This window comes from Lutra lutra, chromosome 4, assembly GCF_902655055.1.
Source record: "Lutra lutra chromosome 4, mLutLut1.2, whole genome shotgun sequence".
Taxonomy (NCBI): domain Eukaryota; kingdom Metazoa; phylum Chordata; class Mammalia; order Carnivora; family Mustelidae; genus Lutra; species Lutra lutra.
The window spans coordinates 154,096,871-154,114,900 of NC_062281.1; the positions used below are offsets into that span (position 1 = coordinate 154,096,871).

The window sequence follows — 18,030 nt, forward strand, 5'->3', positions numbered from 1 at the left end:
GCCATCTCAAACGGCCTGAGATAGTTTAATCACTCTGTATTAGCTTGCTGCCTCTTAAAACATTTTCTTTCAAATCAAGTCACAGCTGTGTGTACTTTAGGCTGTGGCCGTCATAGACAAATATGAAAAGAAGCAGAGTTAAAACAGATGAATAGCAATAGCAATCCATTAGTCTGATGTAATCAAACACAAATGACCGTTAGGAGACTTGCAAAGACATCAGAGAAACCATTTCCAGTGTGAGCTTCTGCCTAAAAGAACAACGGCTTTCAATTCCTCATCTCTCTCTCTCTCTCTCTCTCTCTCTAAACAACCAGCACGGTCTCCCCGTGCTTGGTTCTAAAAGCCAATTTAGTGTCTGAGATGATCAAGTCCATAAATGACAAACTGGGGAAAATGAGTCTGCCTCACATAAGGACCGCCGTATCTGACCGCTTGGTGTCAGAGTGGCTGGAGAGAGATGCCACGCCTCGGTAGGCTGCCGGCGGAGCGGGGCCTCTCTCACGTGGGGATGTCACGCGATGAATGTGGTCTCCGTGGGGACAGTGTTGAGTTGTATGGTATTTTAACATTCTGCTTACTTGCTGCTTTGTCTTCTGATTACAATTGTTTGGTTAGATGAGACCAGTCTGACCAGCATGAGTCCAGAGGTGAAAGCCACCAAGGCTGGGAGGAGACCCCAGAACTTGAGGATCCCTCCTGTTGATCACCTAGCACTGGGGGATCTTTCCAGACTCGATATGGAGCTTTTCCAGAACAGCACGAACTTCCTCTGGATGGTAGTTCCAAGGGCCCGATTTCCCCTGCAAGAGAAATGAATCAGTGTTCCCGGATTTCCAGCCTGCAGGAATCGGTGGGTCTGGAGCTGGGTTGAGAGGACAGGGCTGGTGATGGCTACGTGGGACTTGACAGGATGGTGTCCTCAATGGCAGAGACAACTCTCAGGTGGATGAGGTCACCCAGGGAGAGGGTGTGGAATGGTGCCAATATTTAATGGGCAGACTGGACCGAGAAGTACAAGGAAGACCAGAGGGGGTGAAGTGAATAGTTCCAAGAGGAGAAAGGGGTCTGTACAAATAATTATCTTCCATAATTAGACTTTCAGACAGGGCTTATCTTCTCTACGCCTCCCAGCAAGCACCACCCGTCCTAAAACAGACCCACCTCTGCCTCTCCAGTCCCAAATCCCTAGTTCAGCCCTCTTCGTCTCCTACTTGGACAGCCATCCTACCTCCTAACTTTTCCCAGTCCTCAATCCCTGCTCCCTCCAGTCCATGCATCACACAGGAGCCAGTGATCTTTCTAAAGTACAGATCCAGGGGCACCTGGGGTGCTCAGTCAGTTGAGCTTCTGACTCTTGATTTTGGCCCAGGTCATGATCTCGGGATCCTGGGATCGAGCCCTGCATCGGGCTCCATGCTCAGCAGGGAGTCTGCTTGGGTGTCTCTCCCTCCGCCCCTCCCTCCACTCACATGCACACACTCTCTCTATTAAATAAAAAAATCTTTAAAAAATAAAATAAGATCCAATCATGCCTCCCTCCTGCTCAAAACTCGTCAGTGGCTCTCCTTTGTCCTAAGAGGCACGCTGAACTCCTTGGTCCAGAATGAGACTCCTGTCACCACTGGGGACATGGTGACAATTCTCCATTCACACCCTGCCATAACCTGCCTCTGTGCCTTTGCCCACCTTCTTCCCTGTATTTGCCATGCTTTTCACTCACCCCGCTCACGCGGCTGGCTTCCTAGCCTTGAGGCCCACGCAGTTGTCCCCACCTCTAAAGAGCCTACCCTTCCTCAGGGGTCAGGAAATTTCCAATCTGAGAGCCAAGTCTGTCCTGATGCTTCACACTCATTGATGTCTCGTCTACACTGATTTTGTGCCACAGCAGCAGGATTGAATTGTTGTGACCAGAGATGATTTGGCCCACAAAGTCAAAAATATTTACAATCAGGCCCTTCACAGAAAAGGTTTGCCAATCCCTGCTCTGGAGTCTCCTAGTACTGGGGACACCGGAGCACTCAAAGTAAGGGGTGGGCCATTCGCAATTCATTCCTCTGTTGCCAGTACTGGCTCGGGGCCTAGCCCTGCTGGCCTCCACCATGCCACCTTAGAGCCATGTCTCTGGGGAGAAGAAAGGAAGAAGGACCTGAATCCTTGTGCTGTGACCCTTGGCATCTCAGAAATTCATCTGCAAGTTGTTGCCCATTTCCCTGCCAGAGGAGGGTCAGCTTGACCCATGGGCAAGGAGCAGCCGTGTGGCTGGGCTTCAGGGGCCACGGTTTGAAATCCTTTCTGCAGCTATGAAACAGTTCCTGCCCTCTTAGGGGTGGCCAACGGTGCCCAAGTGGCCAGAGGCTGTGCTTCTGTCCCCGACCCTGGCCAGGCTGGAAGCCCTAAGAGGGGCACAATCACCAGAAAGCGAGCCGGGACTCGGCTCCTGCCTCGAATCCCTGCTTCAGCATCTCCAGCTGCTGCCCGTAGGGTTTGCTCTGCTCCCACTCCTACCACCCCCTCCAGGTTCAGGCCTCAGAGATGAGTGGCTTCAGACCCTCCCACCCCTGGCCCACCCCATGCAAAGGACTTAGAATTGGAATCAGAGCCTAGTGTGGTGTGACCTTGGGCAAGTCAGTGTCTTTCTCTGAGCATTGTTTATGAAATGGAAACAACCTTCTCTTGTTCAGCTCCAAGCTGAGCTAGGGCTGGGCCAGTCTTCTGGGTTCGAAGGCAACAGAGGCTGCAGCTCCAGCCCAAATGCTCGGGACTTTCCTGTGCATTATTTCACCTCCTGTGAGGTGAGGGTACCTCCCTTTTGCAGAAGAGGAAACTGAAACTCCACGAGAGAAGAGGACTTGGCGCTGGCCACATGGCTGGTACGTGGTCAGGAAGCGACATGAATGCAGGTCTGCCTGCTACAAAGCCCTTTCTGCCCATCCCCATCCTGGGCCCCATAGCCCTGGTCACCTTGTAGAGGATCCTGCCCTCCCAGAGCACGTAGAGCCGCTCAGGCAGCGCTGCGTAGCGCTGGCTGCTCTGGTTCTCCATTGTGTCCACCACCACAGGGCACTGGGGGCTCCTGTCCAGCAGCAAGCGGGCGGCCCTCAGGCGGTCCTGGAGATTCCGGTGAGTCCTGATGTTCACGTTGTTCTTAAAAGCCCAGCCATCTGCAAAAGAAGAGATGGGCAGTGAGCCTCACTGGTAGGGTGCTATTTCCTGTCCATTAAAAACTCCCATCCCCACCACCTTTAACTGAGGGTCCCAGATAGAGGAGCCCTTAGCTCGATTGGGCCCAGTTTCCTACTATGAGTGAAGGCACGAGCTCACATAGGGAGTTACTGACTGATCCAACACGGAAACCCAGGACTCCTGACTCTCAGCTCTTCAGCATGGGAGAGTTGACTGGTCCCATGCTTCTTGAACTGGAATGTGTATTTGAACGGTTAAAGGCAGATTCTGATTCATCTGTCCAGGTTATCACTGAGGATCTAGCTGGTGCCAGCAGTGCTGGCATCACCGGGGGTTTGTTGGTAATTCTTGGGCCCGACCCTAGACTGACAAGAAATGGGGCCCACCAACCTGTCTTAACAGCCTTCCAGATGATTCTAACAACACACCGGAAGTCTATGAACTACTAGTCTAGACAATCTCCCTCTTCTAATTATTCTCCACCAGAATGTTCTTTCCAAAGGGCCAATCTGACCATGTCACTCTCCTGCTCCCTGTCATCTGCAGGAGAAATCCCAAGCTCCCCAGTGACCTGGCCTGTCTGCCCTGCACACCTCCCACCTCTGTTCAACTGGTGGGTGAAACACCTGGGATTCCTAGACCCACCACCCCCGAGCTGCCTCTCGCTTCCACCCTCTTCCTCACGGGGCTGCCTCCACCTACAGTGTGAGAACAGGAGCTTCTCTCTCCTACGACTTCGGCCACTATGGCTGCCATTAGCTCTACAGACAGCCTCATGACACCTGCCCCTCAGGGTGAGCTCACAGCCAAGGACAACTATTAGCCTGACAACCACCCTTCCTTTCAACCCCTAAGGAGTATTCCTACCTCCTGATCTTGCTACTCTCTAACTCATCATCCAAAAATCTCTGACATTATGAACACAAACTTTAATCAGATTTTTTTTCTCTGCTTGAAAACCAATGACAGGACCAGCTCCTTAGCAAACATGTCACGATGCCGACGATCTCTCCCCACCTGCTCTTCTAGTCACGGCCGCTGGTCCTTCCACATCTTGCTGAAGCGACTTCCTCAAATGAGGCTGACCCCCTCTTCCCTGTCTCCTTACCATCTTTTCCATATTTGAGATCCTACCTGTCCTTTCAAGCCTTAGCTCTAACTCGGGCCTCCTCAACGCTGCTACTGTTGACATTTGTGGCGGGGCCGCCATCCCGTGTGTAACAGGACATTGAGCAGTGTCTTTGGCCTCACTAAGCACCCCGCCCTCCCTTCAATTTGTTTTTGACAACCAAAAACATCTCGAAGCATTGCCAGATGTCCCCTGGGGGACAAAAATCACCCTCCGTTCAGAACCACAGCTCTAAACCCCTCTCCTCCAGGAAGCCTTCCCTGACACACGCAGCTATGTGTTAGGGGGCAAGCTCTTGAAGCCTCTGTTAACTCTGTTTCCCCATCTGTTATGGGATTAATAGGACCAGCGTTGCAGATGACTGTGAGGTAACTTGTTTAGAATTCCTAGTACTCGGCCTGTTTCACAGAAGCTGCTTAAAAAATACGGGTTTATCTTGCCTGACTCCCCCAAATAACAGACAGGTAGGAAAGAACCCAGTTTTTATTCTATGCCACAGGTATTCTGCTACTTTGCTCTGGAGAGGCCCCAAATCAGACCCATTTAAGGCTGCTTGTTAATGTTAATTGGAAGGGGATTTCAAATGGCCTCGTTGCCAAGGTGCCCTTCTGCCTTCTTACAGGAAGTGGTACTCATGTTAATGGGCTGAAAAAAATAACCATAAAGTGCTACTGGCCTTGCCCTTCTACTTGCCCCGTTTCTGGGGAGCCTGGACCCAGCTAATGTGGTCATGGGATCCTTCGGAAGCCACGTGGCCTGTGTTTACAGTAATAGCTGCTTCCCAAGGTAAGGGAAATTGGAAAAGTCTATCAGCGGAAATGGCCCCACCTCCTTGGTGCTTCAACGTGCTCCGCTCAGGAAACTTCCTCCTAGAGAAGCCAGCTCTCGGGACAAATTCACATCAAGAATCAAGTGCCTCTAGAGAGCCCAGAAATAGACCCTCAACTCTATGGTCAACTAATCTTCGACAAAGCAGGAAAGAATGTCCAATGGAAAAAAGACAGCCTCTTCAATAAATGGTGTTGGAAAAATTGGACAGCCACATGCAGAAAAATGAAATTGGATCATTTCCTTACACCACACACGAAAATAGACTCAAAGTGGATGAAGGATCTCAATGTGAGAAAGGAATCCATCAAAATCCTTGAGGAGAACACAGGCAACAACCTCTTCGACCTCAGCCACAGCAACATCTTCCTAGGAACATCGTCAAAAGCAAGGGAAGCAAGGGCAAAAATGAACTATTGGGATTTTATCAAGATCAAAAGCTTTTGCACAGCAAAGGAAACAGTTAACAAAACCAAAAGACAACTGACAGAATGGGAGAAGATATTTGCAAATGACATATCAGATAAAGGGCTAGTGTCCAAAATCTATAAAGAACTTAGCAAACTCAACACCCAAAGAACAAATAATCCAATCAAGAAATGGGCAGAGGACATGAACAGACATTTCTGCAAAGAAGACATCCAGATGGCCAACAGACACATGAAAAAGTGCTCCACATCACTCGGCATCAGGGAAATACAAATCAAAACCACCATGAGATATCACCTCACACCAGTCAGAATGGCTAAAATGAACAAGTCAGGAAATGACAGATGCTGGCGAGGATGCGGAGAAAGGGGAACCCTCCTACACTGTTGGTGGGAATGCAAGCTGGTGCAACCACTCTGGAAAACAGCATGGAGGTTCCTCAAAATGTTGAAAATAGAACTACCCTATGACCCAGCAATTGCACTGCTGGGTGTTTACCCTAAAGATACAAACGTAGTGATCCGAAGGGGCACATGCACCGGAATGTTTATAGCAGCAATGTCTACAATAGCCAAACTATGGAAAGAACCTAGATGTCCATCAACAGACGAATGGATAAAGAAGATGTGGTATATATACACAATGGAATACTATGCAGCCATCAAAAGAAATGAAATCTTGCCATTTGCGACGACGTGGATGGAACTAGAGGGTATCATGCTTAGCGAAATAAGTCAATCGGAGAAAGACAACTATCATATGATCTCCCTGATATGAGGGAGAGGAGATGCAACATGGGGGGTTAAGGGGGTAGGAGAAGAGTAAATGAAACAAGATGGAATTGGGAGGGAGGCAAACCATAAGTGACTCTTAATCTCACAAAACAAACTGAGGGTTGATGGGGGGAGGGGGGTTGGGAGGGGGGTGGGATTATGGACACTGGGGAGGGTATGTGCTATGTTGAGTGCTGTGAAGTGTGTAAACCTGGTGATTCACAGACCTGTACCCCTGGGGATAAAAATATATTATATGTTTATAAAAAATAAAATTAAAAAAAAAAAAAAAAAGAATCAAGTGCCTGGCCACAGTGTAAAGTAACTATCACCTGCCCCAAGACATCGGAACTTTGTAGATGACAACAACGCCCGCTTACCTTTGTGTCATGTTTAGGCAGTCAGTCTTGTGCAACTGTTAGCTTCACAAGGACCTCCTAGGGGAGGCTAAACTGGGATTCTGCCCCCCATCCTGCATCTGAGGACATGGAGGGCAGGAGAGGAGCAGTGACTTGCTTCCCCGCCCTTAACTGTGAGTTCCTGAGAGGCAAGAACTGTGTCTATCTTTTGTTTCAATATCCCCAGGACCAGCACAAGTGCCCCTTAAATATCGTCAAATGAGTGACCCTGTGAGGTTGGTCTTGTCATCCCATGTCACTGTTGCAAAAGTGGGCATGGAAGGTGAGTTCCCCAAGGTCACGTGGTAGAGCTAGGACCCATAATCAGGTCTGAAACTCTGACGTTCATGTCCTTCCCACCATGCCTCATGCCTCCCCATAACTTACCTGGAGAAACAGGTGGCGTGTGGGAACCTGATTTGGGCCCCAGGCCCTAGGCTTTGTGGGATCGGTGGACCATTTGGTAAAGTTCAATGGGCTTAGCCCACAAGGTGTAGGACTTTCAGAGAGCGCTCTCCTGAATGGAACTCTCCAGCAAAGGAATAAGATGTCCCGTGAAGTAATGAAAATGTGTGACCACCTGTCGGGGTGAAGAAAGAATGCCTACCCCGGATGAAAGCCAGCTTGGGGCAGTGGGTCTCCAAGTGTGGCCCCCAGACCAGCAGCGTCAGCATCACCCGGAGCTTGTCAGAAATGTGAATTCTCAGGCCCCAGCCCAGACTTCACTGATGAACTCCGGGATGGCGGGGTCCAGCAGTCTGTTTTAACAAGCCTTCCAGGTGCTTCTGATACTCTCTAATGCTTGGGAACCATAGACGGAGAGGAACCATAGTGTCCCTTTGAGTCTGGAGAGTCTTAGGAGGGGTCGCACACGTAGCTATGGAGTGGGCATTTCCCTTGTGACGTTTCAGGTCTAAATTCCTCCTACTAGCTCCTCCTCCTTGATTTCCACTGGACCCGTCCCTCCAGGTTTTTTGTTTTTATTTTATTTTATTTTATTTTATTTTATTTTATTTTATTTATTTGAGAGAGAGAGAGAAGGAGCCGGGGGAGAGAGGTAGAGAGAGAGAAGAAGAGAGAGAGAGAGAGAGAGAAGCAGACTTCTCCGTGAGCAGGAAGTCGGACGCCGGGCTCAATCCCAGGACCCCAAGATCATGACCCGAGTGGAAGCCCACCAACTGAGCCACCCGGGCGCCGCCTCCAGGTTTTCTGCTCTGTGTGCCGGTGGAAAGCACAGACTGTGAGGTTACCAAGCGGTGGGGAAAGGCAGCAGGGACTGAAGAAGCAGGTACTTCGTGAGGAGCGGCTCTTGCCCTCATTCCTCTTCCTCCCCACTCCCCAACCTTGAGCCTGGGCCTGGGGAAGTGAGGCAGGGAAGAGAAGGTAGGCAGAGGCAGAGGCAGGGAGTCTCTCAGTACCTGATGCGTGCGCTTCCTCGATGTAGATGATGAGGAAGTCTGCCATGGAGCAAAAGTCTTCAATCAGTCTCTTGAACTGGTCAAGTTTGAAAAGAAATGAAGGTCAGGTACAACTTCCAAAATTTAGCACCAGTGGCCTGTTGCCTGAAAACAGGAATGGAATCATCAACGACCAGTCCTCTACACACAGCCTTGGTTCGTCATTACCGTCTTCACTCTGGATGCTCTCTCACTTCTGGTACTTTCCTTTTCCCTCGAAGATGGAGCCAGGCCACAGTGAGGGGACAGACGTCTACAGAGCCTGACTTAGCAGAGGCTGGAGCCAGTTTACTCCTCTCCACAAGGAGGGGATTTTATCAGGGGGTCTCAGTGGACCACCTGCAGCTACTAGGTGGTAATTCAAATAGTGAGGGTCCCTCCCAGGCAGTTTATAAGGTAGGCACAGATCTGTCTTCTCAGGTGATGCGATTAGAATACCTCAAGGTAGGCCATTTTTCTCCTTGTTTACAGACTTGCTTCAGGTCACACAGCAGGTCAAGTGTGGAATTAAAATTAGTACTCTGGCTTCTAGACGCTCAGTTCAGAGTTCTCCTCATTCAAAGCCCCTGTTTCCTCATTCACAAATGGACATAATAATAATACTTACCTTATAGGATTGTTATAAGGATTATAGGTAGTACAGATAAGGGAGTACAGATAAGGCCTTAAAGTGGTGCTTGGCCCATAGTAGGTGCTCAATAAATGTAGGCTGTTGTTATCAGCTATCTTGTCCCTGAGCTAGGAAGTGGGACAGGCAGCGAAGTGGATGCCACAAAGGGGAATGAGGGGTAGGCCCAAGACTGGCTACATGATTTGCTGGCTCAGTGCAAACTGAAAATGCTGGGCCCCTTGTTCAAAAGTGGAGCGGGTGGGGGGAATTGCCGTTAAATATATGAAAATAAGAAGATTTGCTTCTGTGGCCTCTCTCTTGCACTGGCATGGTATCTTCTAGGTACCATTTAATGTCAGACTCTCACAGACATAGGGATAGTCATAGGGCAAATGCAGTCCTTCATAGTCAGCCAGGAAGCCTAAAAGTGCATAAGTGCCTGTGTGACTACGGTCACCGACTACCAGCTTTCCTCTCCCTCCAGCCAGCAGGCCAATGCATAATGCCCCAGTCAGCGTATCATGAGAAACGGAACTAGACATTTACCCTCCCGACGTGCCCACCACCCACAGGGTATCACAGCCGCCATTCAGGAATGCTTAGGCTCCTTGCTGGGCGGGGTGGGGGGCAAGAGGCTTCTCCCACCACTTTCCCTCAGTCACCTGACACACTGCCCCATGGCACCATTAGCCCAGGATGGAGATGGCCATTTCCATGCCCTGCCATGAAAGGCTGCCGGAGGCACACACCCGACCACCCCAGCCTCTCCTGTGCCTGTGTCCAGGTCCTCTCTGGGGTGAGAAGGCAGTGGCAGTCACTGGGAAGGAGCGGGAAGGAGGCGGGACCAGCCCTGCCTCTGAGGGTGGAAGAGCAGGCCGTGGAGGACATGTCCCAGGGAGCAAGAAGGCTGTGGGAGGCCGGATCCCACAAGACCAAGGCTCCAAGTCCCTTAACAGGTTCCATTGTCCCATGAGGCTTCCCTTAAAAAATGTAAATTCCAAGACAAAATGATTAAGGATTTCAAGATGGCTAATGTAGAGCATTAAACCCCAAGCACAGGGCCTTCCCCTGTGTGATTCACTGGTCCCACACCCATGAAACCACCCTGGGCAGAGTGTCTTCCGCAACTGCCCCACCTTCGAGGGGGAGTAGCCCTTGGGAGCTGCCAGCACCTGGGGGTCCCTGTGGCCAGACCGGACACGGTGGAGGCCTCACCTCACATCTGTTAGAGCACAGCAGGTCGTGCACTGTGACGTAGCCCGTAAGAGAGTTGTGTCACCCAGGCTACATGTTGCCCCTGCAGGGGCAGAGCCCTCCCCCCACACGCTGGGGAGTGGTTCAGCAGAGAACAAGGCCAGCCTGGATCTGCCTGCATGCAATTTCTTTTCTTTTCTTTTCTTTTTTTTTTAAGATTTATTTATGTATTTAACAGAGAGCACAGGTAGGCAGAAGGAGAGGGAGAACTAGGTTCTCCTCTGAGCAGGGAACCTGACGCGGGGCTCAATCCCAGGACCCTGGGATCATGACCTAAGCCAAAGGCGGACACTTAACCTACTGAGCCACCCAGGTGCCCCTGCCTGCATGCAATTTGAGGTCTATTCAGTGGCAAAAAAACAAGTCAACACATAAATGTGGTAATTCCAACTTGTGATAAGTGTTTCAAAAGAGTCCATAAAGGAGTGACCTACTTTATTTATTTATTATTTTTTTTTAAAGATTTTATTTATTTATTTGACAGAGAGAGATCACAAGCAGATGGAGAGGCAGGCAGAGAAAGAGAGAGAGGGAAGCAGGCTCCCTGCTAAGCAGAGAGCCCGATGCGGGCCTCGATCCCAGGACCCTGAGATCATGACCTGAGCCGAAGGCAGCGGCTTAACCCACTGAGCCACCCAGGCGCCCAGGAGTGACCTACTTTAGACAGGTGGGTCAGAAAAGGCCTCTGAGGACATGCCATTTAACCTGAGAAATGAAGGACAGGAAAGAGCCAGCCATGGGCAAAGGGAGGAGGAGGGCATTCTAGGCAAAAGGACTCCATCCTGTACAAAGACCCTGAGGCAGGACAGAGCTTGGTGAGTTCAAGGATCTGCAAGGCCACTATGACCAGAGCCAGGCCCGGGAGCGGGTGGGAGGTGGGGGAGGGAAGATCACAAGAGGCAAGACTGGAAAGGCAGGTATGAGTGGGGGTGGTGGGGGGCAGGCTCTCCTATCCCTTGGTGAGAAATCTGGATTTTATTCTGGGTACAGTGGGACATCGTGGAGATATAAAGCAAGGATGGTAGATATTTGTTGCATTTTTGGCTGCCTGGTTCCTAACCGTCCGTCCTAGGTGGAATTCCCTATTTTGTATGCTATTAATAGGAGTGTATGCCTCTATGGAAGAGAGAGGGGCCAGGTCTTTTCTCTGTCCCGGGCAGCCAAGGCATAAGTAAGTAGTGGCCCAGCTGGGTTGATTGGACCATCCCACAGAGATCTTTGGTCCTGAAGTCATTGAGACAGCAGAACTGGTCTGTGGCCCAGTGGCAGTGCTCCTGTCTGGACTGGGGGAGTCCTGGGGGCAGGCCTGTCAGTTCCCAAGGCAACCAGAGTGACAGCAGCATCCAGGCCTTACTTTTGATGCTAAAAGTCCAGGCCCAGCGCTCCAGGTGTGGTTGATTCTGGGGGTCTTGTAACACATTCTTAATATGTTCTTGTGTGTGTATGTGTGTGTGTGTGTGTGTGTGAGAGAGAGAGAGAGAGAGAGAGAGAGAGAGAGAGAGAGACTAGGAAAGCCAGAGTACATTTCTGTGACTTGCAGGCCAGACCCCTGACTCCTACAGTAGAGAGATATAATGAAATGTGGTCAGATTTACACCTGAAGATCGCTCTATGGGGAAAGGCCTGAGGATGGGAATGGAAGTGGGGAGCATCCAGTCAGGGGGTGCTGGAGAAATGCACATGAGAGATAACGGGAGCCCGGGTTAGTGTGAGGGCCGAGGGGAAGGTGAAAGATGAAACTGACAGGACTTGCTAATGGAGAGAAACCGAGGGCATCTTAACTTGCTGACGGTGTATTTCGTTAGTTAGACCCTCACCTCATTGTGCAATGGGTTTGAAGAAGCCTATACGTATAGTAAAATTTTTTTTAATAAAAAAAAATCATGCCCTTCTGGGAGGCACAGAACAAAAGGGAAAGATGGAAAACAAAGCTGTCTTAAGGTCACATGTATTCATTATAACTGAACTAATATTTGATTGAGTTTCCTGGTGGCCAAGTAAAGAGAGAAGTGATTGATTATAGAGTCTTCATTTTTCAGTACATGAGGAGAAAGCTGGCCAGGAGATACAAAGCTCTCCTTGTCCTTGGCTCATAGATTTTTTCTTAGGAGGCCCTAGGGGGCACTGAGAGGGCCCCAGTCCCTGTTGGATGATTACACAAGTCCTCGCCCATGTGACAAGACTGCCCAGGCCTCATTAGGGTAGTCTCAGAGGCAAGTCAAGGCTAAGTGGCCAGCCATTGGCCTCCAGTGACCCCAGAGAGTCATGCTTTTGATAAGAACCCCGAGACAACGTCAGGACCAGTACTAAATATTAGCTATCTGGAATTTTGTTTTTAATTGGAAAAAAAAAAATTCAACATCACTGATTAGGAAACTGGATGAGACAGAGCCATGTGTTTAATTATTTATAGTGTGGTTAGGTGCAGTGATCAGTATGGAGGGCAAAGTTTAAGCTTAGTTCCCCGCTTTCCTGATAGCAGAGAGGAAGGATGGGTGCAAGGGGGTGACAGGACAGAGGACTGGCAGTCTGCCTGTGTGCACAGGCCACGGGGCAGAGGACACCATTTCAGACATCGGGCTAGCACTGTCAAGTCCATCTTGTCTGTAGAAATGGGGAAACAGCCCCATAGCAGCTGGACTTGAATTCACTATCATGACCTCCAGGTCAGGCTCTCTTAACAGAGAAAGCCCATTTATCGTTAGTAGATGACCCCTCCTAAGTACACTTGGGGAGATTTTAGAAGATAATAAACAGGGGCTGAAATAATCCGGTTTCCTATTAACTCCCAAGTACCTAGAAAATAAATGATCCAGACTTGCCTTCTACCACCACTCACCAGTTAAACTGTGTTTTGCTCTGGGAGTGTGTGTACCTCATGTGTGTACACCCAGAGGATAGGCGGGGGCTGGGAATTCCTCTGAACCTTTGTCGTCTTATCCAACAAGTCCACTACTGGAGAGCCAGAAGCTACAGGTTCTAGTTCAGGCTTTACAAACACTTGCCATACGACTGACTCTGAGCAAGTAATTTACCTCTCTGGGCCTTTGCATGTGAAAAATGAAAGAACTGCTTTAGATTACCTGTAGAATCTTCTAGACCTTCTGCTTTATGGCTGTAAAATGAGTTCAGATTTATACCCAAAGCATACATCAGAGCTTTTTAGTGGCTGGTGGGTTTCCAAAGCAGTTACTGGATTGCTTTCTACTAGGCATACCTGATCATTGTTAACACCCTGCTTGAAAATCCTTCTAGAACTCACCAATACTCTCAGGTTGAAGTCTACCCTCTTCAATAAGACACATAAGATCCTTTAAACACTGGTCCCTGATGCTGTGTCCAGCCTCAATCTTCCCCAGCTTCATGCCCCCGACAGCCCCACTTCTGCCAAAACTGACCCATGGTCCTCCACAGCTCGGCCCTCTGTAGTTCCTCTCCTCTGCCCTGCTCTGCTCCCCACCACCCCTTACCCTACCCATCCCAAGGTTTCACTGTCCCTAGGTATAGAGCTCACCATCCTCTTCTCCGAGAAGCCTTCCTCTGCCTGCCTCCCTATCTCATCCCACTTCTTCCAGAACCCTCCGGTTCCCTCTCTCACTACACCATCACCCCCTCCGGGCTATGAGATTTTCCAGGGCAGAGACCAGTCATGCTGAGGTCCGTACCACCAGCATCTACTATTTCAGGACCATTCAGTACCATTATTTCTGGGTCCATATGCCAAAAGCCAGCTCTGTTTTATGGGTAGAGTTTTCTTTTGTCTCTTGGTCTCCTTCTCTTTCCATTCTTCAGTCTCAGGTGCAATAGCAGGGAACAGAGACCAATAGAACAGTCTTTAAAACATAAACTGGTCCACAAAAGTGAAGAGTTAAAAGAAGCAAGTACATTCTGGAAACTGCTGTGAGGCAAGTTGGCTTTCACAGAACCGTTCACCAGCTGGATATTTGGCAAACTGGCCTGGTTCTAGCACAACACTTGGCCCACTGGAGATACTCCATAAAAGTTCGTGGTTATTCTCATTGCTCTTATTATCAGGGGTCACTTAGTGGATATTGAATAGAAGGAGGTCATTTGTGTACTGTAGTCGTCGAGTCAGGAGCAAAAAACTCGTGCCCTTCCCTCTGCTCGAAACACTTTTCCCTTCCCAAGCTACAAAAATCTTTCTCATTTTTCAAGGCCTCGTTCCAAAACCACTTCCTCCGGGAAACCTTCCAATCCCTGCAGGCAAAGTTTATACCTTTACAGCCTCCCCCGTCTCACAGAACTGTGAGGATCTGTTTATGACATCTATCTATGAAGATAGATGAGTCTATGAAACCATAGACTCGTCGAGGGAAGGATGAAGCTCTTACCTAACTCTTAGCCCCTGGCATCTAGTTGGGGGCTGGGCTCATGAATGTTTGCCAAGGTGCACTGGAAAGAATGAGATGAGGAAGTCCAAATTCTGGGTCTGACTTGGTAACTCACTGGCTGTGTTACGTATGCCTCTCAGTGTTCTCTGTCTCCCTTCTAAAGTGAGAGGATTGGGGGCGCCTGGGTGGCTCAGTGGGTTAAAGCCTCTGCCTTCGGCTCAGGTCATGATCCCAGGGTCCTGGGATCGAGCCCCACATCGGGCTCTCTGCTCAGCAGGGAGCCTGCTTCCTCCTCTCTCTCTGCCTGCCTCTCTGCCTACTTGTGATCTTTGTCTGTCAAATAAATAAATAAAGTGAGAGGATTGGATTAGGTCAACCTTTCCCAAAGGTTGTTCTTTGGAACCTGGGCCTTTGCTCAGGTGGAGAGTCAGGGGGTGTACTTTAGGAAAATCAGACAAGTGTTTTCTCAGTTTTTTCAAGTTTTGTTTGTTTTTAAGCTTCAGGGCTTCTCAGAGCTTTTTAAGTATGTGTGTGTTCTATGAATTTCCAGGAGGAGGGTAGGGTGTACAGGGTTTCCTAGACTATTTCAGTCAGGAAACTCAATATGGTAAAGCATATCTGTAGGCTTTGGCTTCTAAAGAACATGTTTGGAAACCACTAGATTTGGTTGCCTATTATAACTTGCCTCAGGAACCTTCTCTACTCAGTCTGCTGGGTCTAGGTCCTGGGAACTCAGAGATGAATCAGACAGTCTGTCATGAGGCTCCCCATCAGGTGGGAAGAAAACACTTGTGCTTGGCAGCCAGAGGCGGGGCTGAAAGACTCAGAGTCTGTGGAGAGGGGCAGATGCAGAGCCATGAGCCCAGGAGAGAGAGCGTGTGCCTAGCTGTAGGGATCTGAGAGGTCCTCACAGAAGGGGGACAGGAGAGCAGGCTCAGTTGGTGTGGGGTTTTGGACTGTTGGTGAGATACAGGAAGAGCCAACAACACCAGCAAGGCAGAGAAGGGAGAGTACGAGGGACGTGCCAGGCTCAAGGGTTCATCCGGAGGCTAGAACTGAGGGGGGAACCTGTAGGTGAGATTGGGAAGGGGAGCAGGAGTTGGCCCAGGGAGGACCTTGAATACAAGGCTGGGCCTGGGCTTCATCCACAGGCTCTATGTGCCCAGAATGTGCAGGCCAGTGAGGGTGGGATACAGTAACCAAACACCCCCATGTGTAAGTACCTACCCGGTCAGACGTGATAAAGAGTTGAGGACATTAAGTCTGGATGAGGGGCTGAGCTAGTCTGGGGGAGCCAGGGTTGGCTCATTGCAGGTAGCATCACCGAGTGGCAGTGTGAAGGGTGAGCAGGAGCCCACCAGGCAAAGCTGAAGAGCGTGTGGAAGGCGCTGAAGGCGTCTGGTTTGTGGGTTAAGGACCTGGGAAGGTGGCGATGCCGCTCAGAAGAACAGAATCTAGAAATCTCAGTTTCAGGAAGTGAGAAGAGGACAAGAAACCAAAAAAAGGAGCAGCTAGAGTAGGAGAAGTTAGGACTTTCCAACCCACCTCCCCACCCACCTCTACACCCCCATTCCAAGCACATCTCAAGTTTGCAACCATCTCCTCACCGTGCATGAAGTCCCAGATGTTGCATCTCTGTCCTGAGAGCTGGACTACGGGGCAGTTGGGTGCCAGGCCCCCGGGCTCCGTCCTGTCCTCTAGTCGCTGCCATCGGACCTTCAGGACAAACCAGAAATACTGCATGCTGTAGAAGGTCGGGGCCCAGTTGTCATAAGAAAAGTGGGGGTTCTTCTGGTTCATGGCCAAGATGTGTTGCTTGACTCTCTCCGGAAACAGTATCAGACACACTTTGCCCACGGCCACGTGCACCACCACCTGCAAGAGGACCCAGAACCTCTTCAGCCACAGCCCTGGCCCAGGCAGCCCCATCTCGGCACACCCAGAGCTGGCTCTGAGGCCGATGGGCAGAGAGGACACAGCCAGGCGGTACTGGGCGGAGCTGAACAAAGGTGCAGGGTGGACGAAGCCAACCCGGGACAGCAGGAAGGTGCCAGGACAGAAGGTGTCTGCCTTCCTGTCAATGCAATGGAAAATTCCAAACCAAGTGCTCAAAGGTCTGTTCTAATTATTATCATTTCTGATCCTTCGCCTTAACCTTTGAAAGATCCTTGGGCTGGGAGACTGCAGATCTTAAATCTTCCCTCTGATAAATTTTTAAAAACAAATACGTAAAAAGGTCACACTTAAAGGGACCCTGTGATCCTTTAGAAAGGCTCTGTTGCAAGTAAGTTCTAATAGTAATGATTCTTTTAATAATGTAAAGTGTTCCTTTATGAGAAAGATGTTTCTCCCACTCACAGCTTCTAGCTGGTGGTTGAGTGTTTCTGGAGGCATAGTCCTTCCCAGAGGATTTGGGAAGCTCCCCAAGCAGAGACAGAGCTGGCGCATCCCCAAGAAAATCTGGGCCTGAGACTCCCTGTAGTGTGTGTGTGTGTGCGTGTGTGTGTGTGTGTGTGTGTGTGTGTGTGATATAAATACAACAGTCTACAGTCAGCAGGGGGCGGTCTAGAGTGGGGAGGAGACAAGTAAACAGAAAGTTATCATTTAGTATATTAAGCACAGAAACAGAAGATGAGTGGGGATCTCCTGGCATGGAGAAGGGCACTTAGTCCTTTGTAGAGAGGTCAGGAGGACTTCCCCCAAAGTGATACTGATGCTGAGACCAGAAAGGCGGAACAGCAAGCCATTAGCCAGGCAAGTGGGGATGATGATCCTAGTGGAAGGAACCACATGTCCAGAGGCCTCGAAGCCAGAGAAAGCAAGGGCCCCTGGAAAAATTAAAAGAAGACTCCTAGAAGCCCAGAGCTGGAAAGCGTTTTAGAAAACATCTAAAATGTCCTTCCCTTCAAGTAGGGAAACTGAAGCGCAGAGAGAGGAAGTGGCTGAAGGCCAGTTCTGCAGTTAACTCATCTCTCAGGAATTAGTTCACAAAGCTTCCAGTTGCATACCTGTGTGTGAGGGCTGAGGGAAGGAACACGGGAAAGCTGGCTGCCCCCGTCACGAAGGTGTTGCCCTTGGCCTCCAGCACACTAACTTTATTCAGAGAAGAAAAAAACAGCTCCAAAAGATGTTCTGTTTCTAAGCATCTCCCTGGAAATGCCGAGCTGTGCGGGCAAAGTACAGCACCTGCCTCTTTAAGCAGTAATTGCCCTTCGTGTGCACATAGCATTTTGCCATACAAAGTATTTTTGTTGGTTGGTTTTAAATAGTCTGTATTTTTTCAAGCAGTTTTAGATTCACAGCCAAATTAAGCTGGAAGTACAAGGAGTCCCCAAATAACCCCCATCTCCATACACGCAGAGGCCCCCCTACAATCCATATCCCAGCAGAGTGTTGCATGCGTTACCACTGATGAGGCTGTGTTACAATTCAGTATCCAAAAGTCCACAGATTACACTGGACTTCACTCTCAGAATCGTATGATCTATGGGTTTTGACAAATCTGTAATAATATGTATCCACCATTACGGTATCATAAAGAATAGTTTTGGTGCCTTAAAATCCTCTGTGCTCCTCTAATTCATCCCTACCCCTCCACACACCCCTGGCACCAT

The 18,030-nt window shown here is 49.6% G+C and overlaps 1 protein-coding gene across 1 annotated transcript; it reads right to left on the reverse strand.

Moving 5' to 3' along the window:
• On the reverse strand, positions 1-16,404 carry DIO1 (iodothyronine deiodinase 1). The gene is made up of 4 exons (XM_047728242.1): positions 16,024-16,404; positions 8,162-8,305; positions 2,965-3,164; positions 1-803 (listed from the first exon to the last, which is right to left on the reverse strand). The coding sequence occupies exons 1-4, from the start codon at positions 16,343-16,345 to the stop codon at positions 711-713; spliced, it is 759 nt and encodes a 252-aa protein (XP_047584198.1). The 5' UTR covers positions 16,346-16,404; the 3' UTR covers positions 1-710.
• Between the last annotated feature and the right edge of the window lie 1,626 nt (positions 16,405-18,030).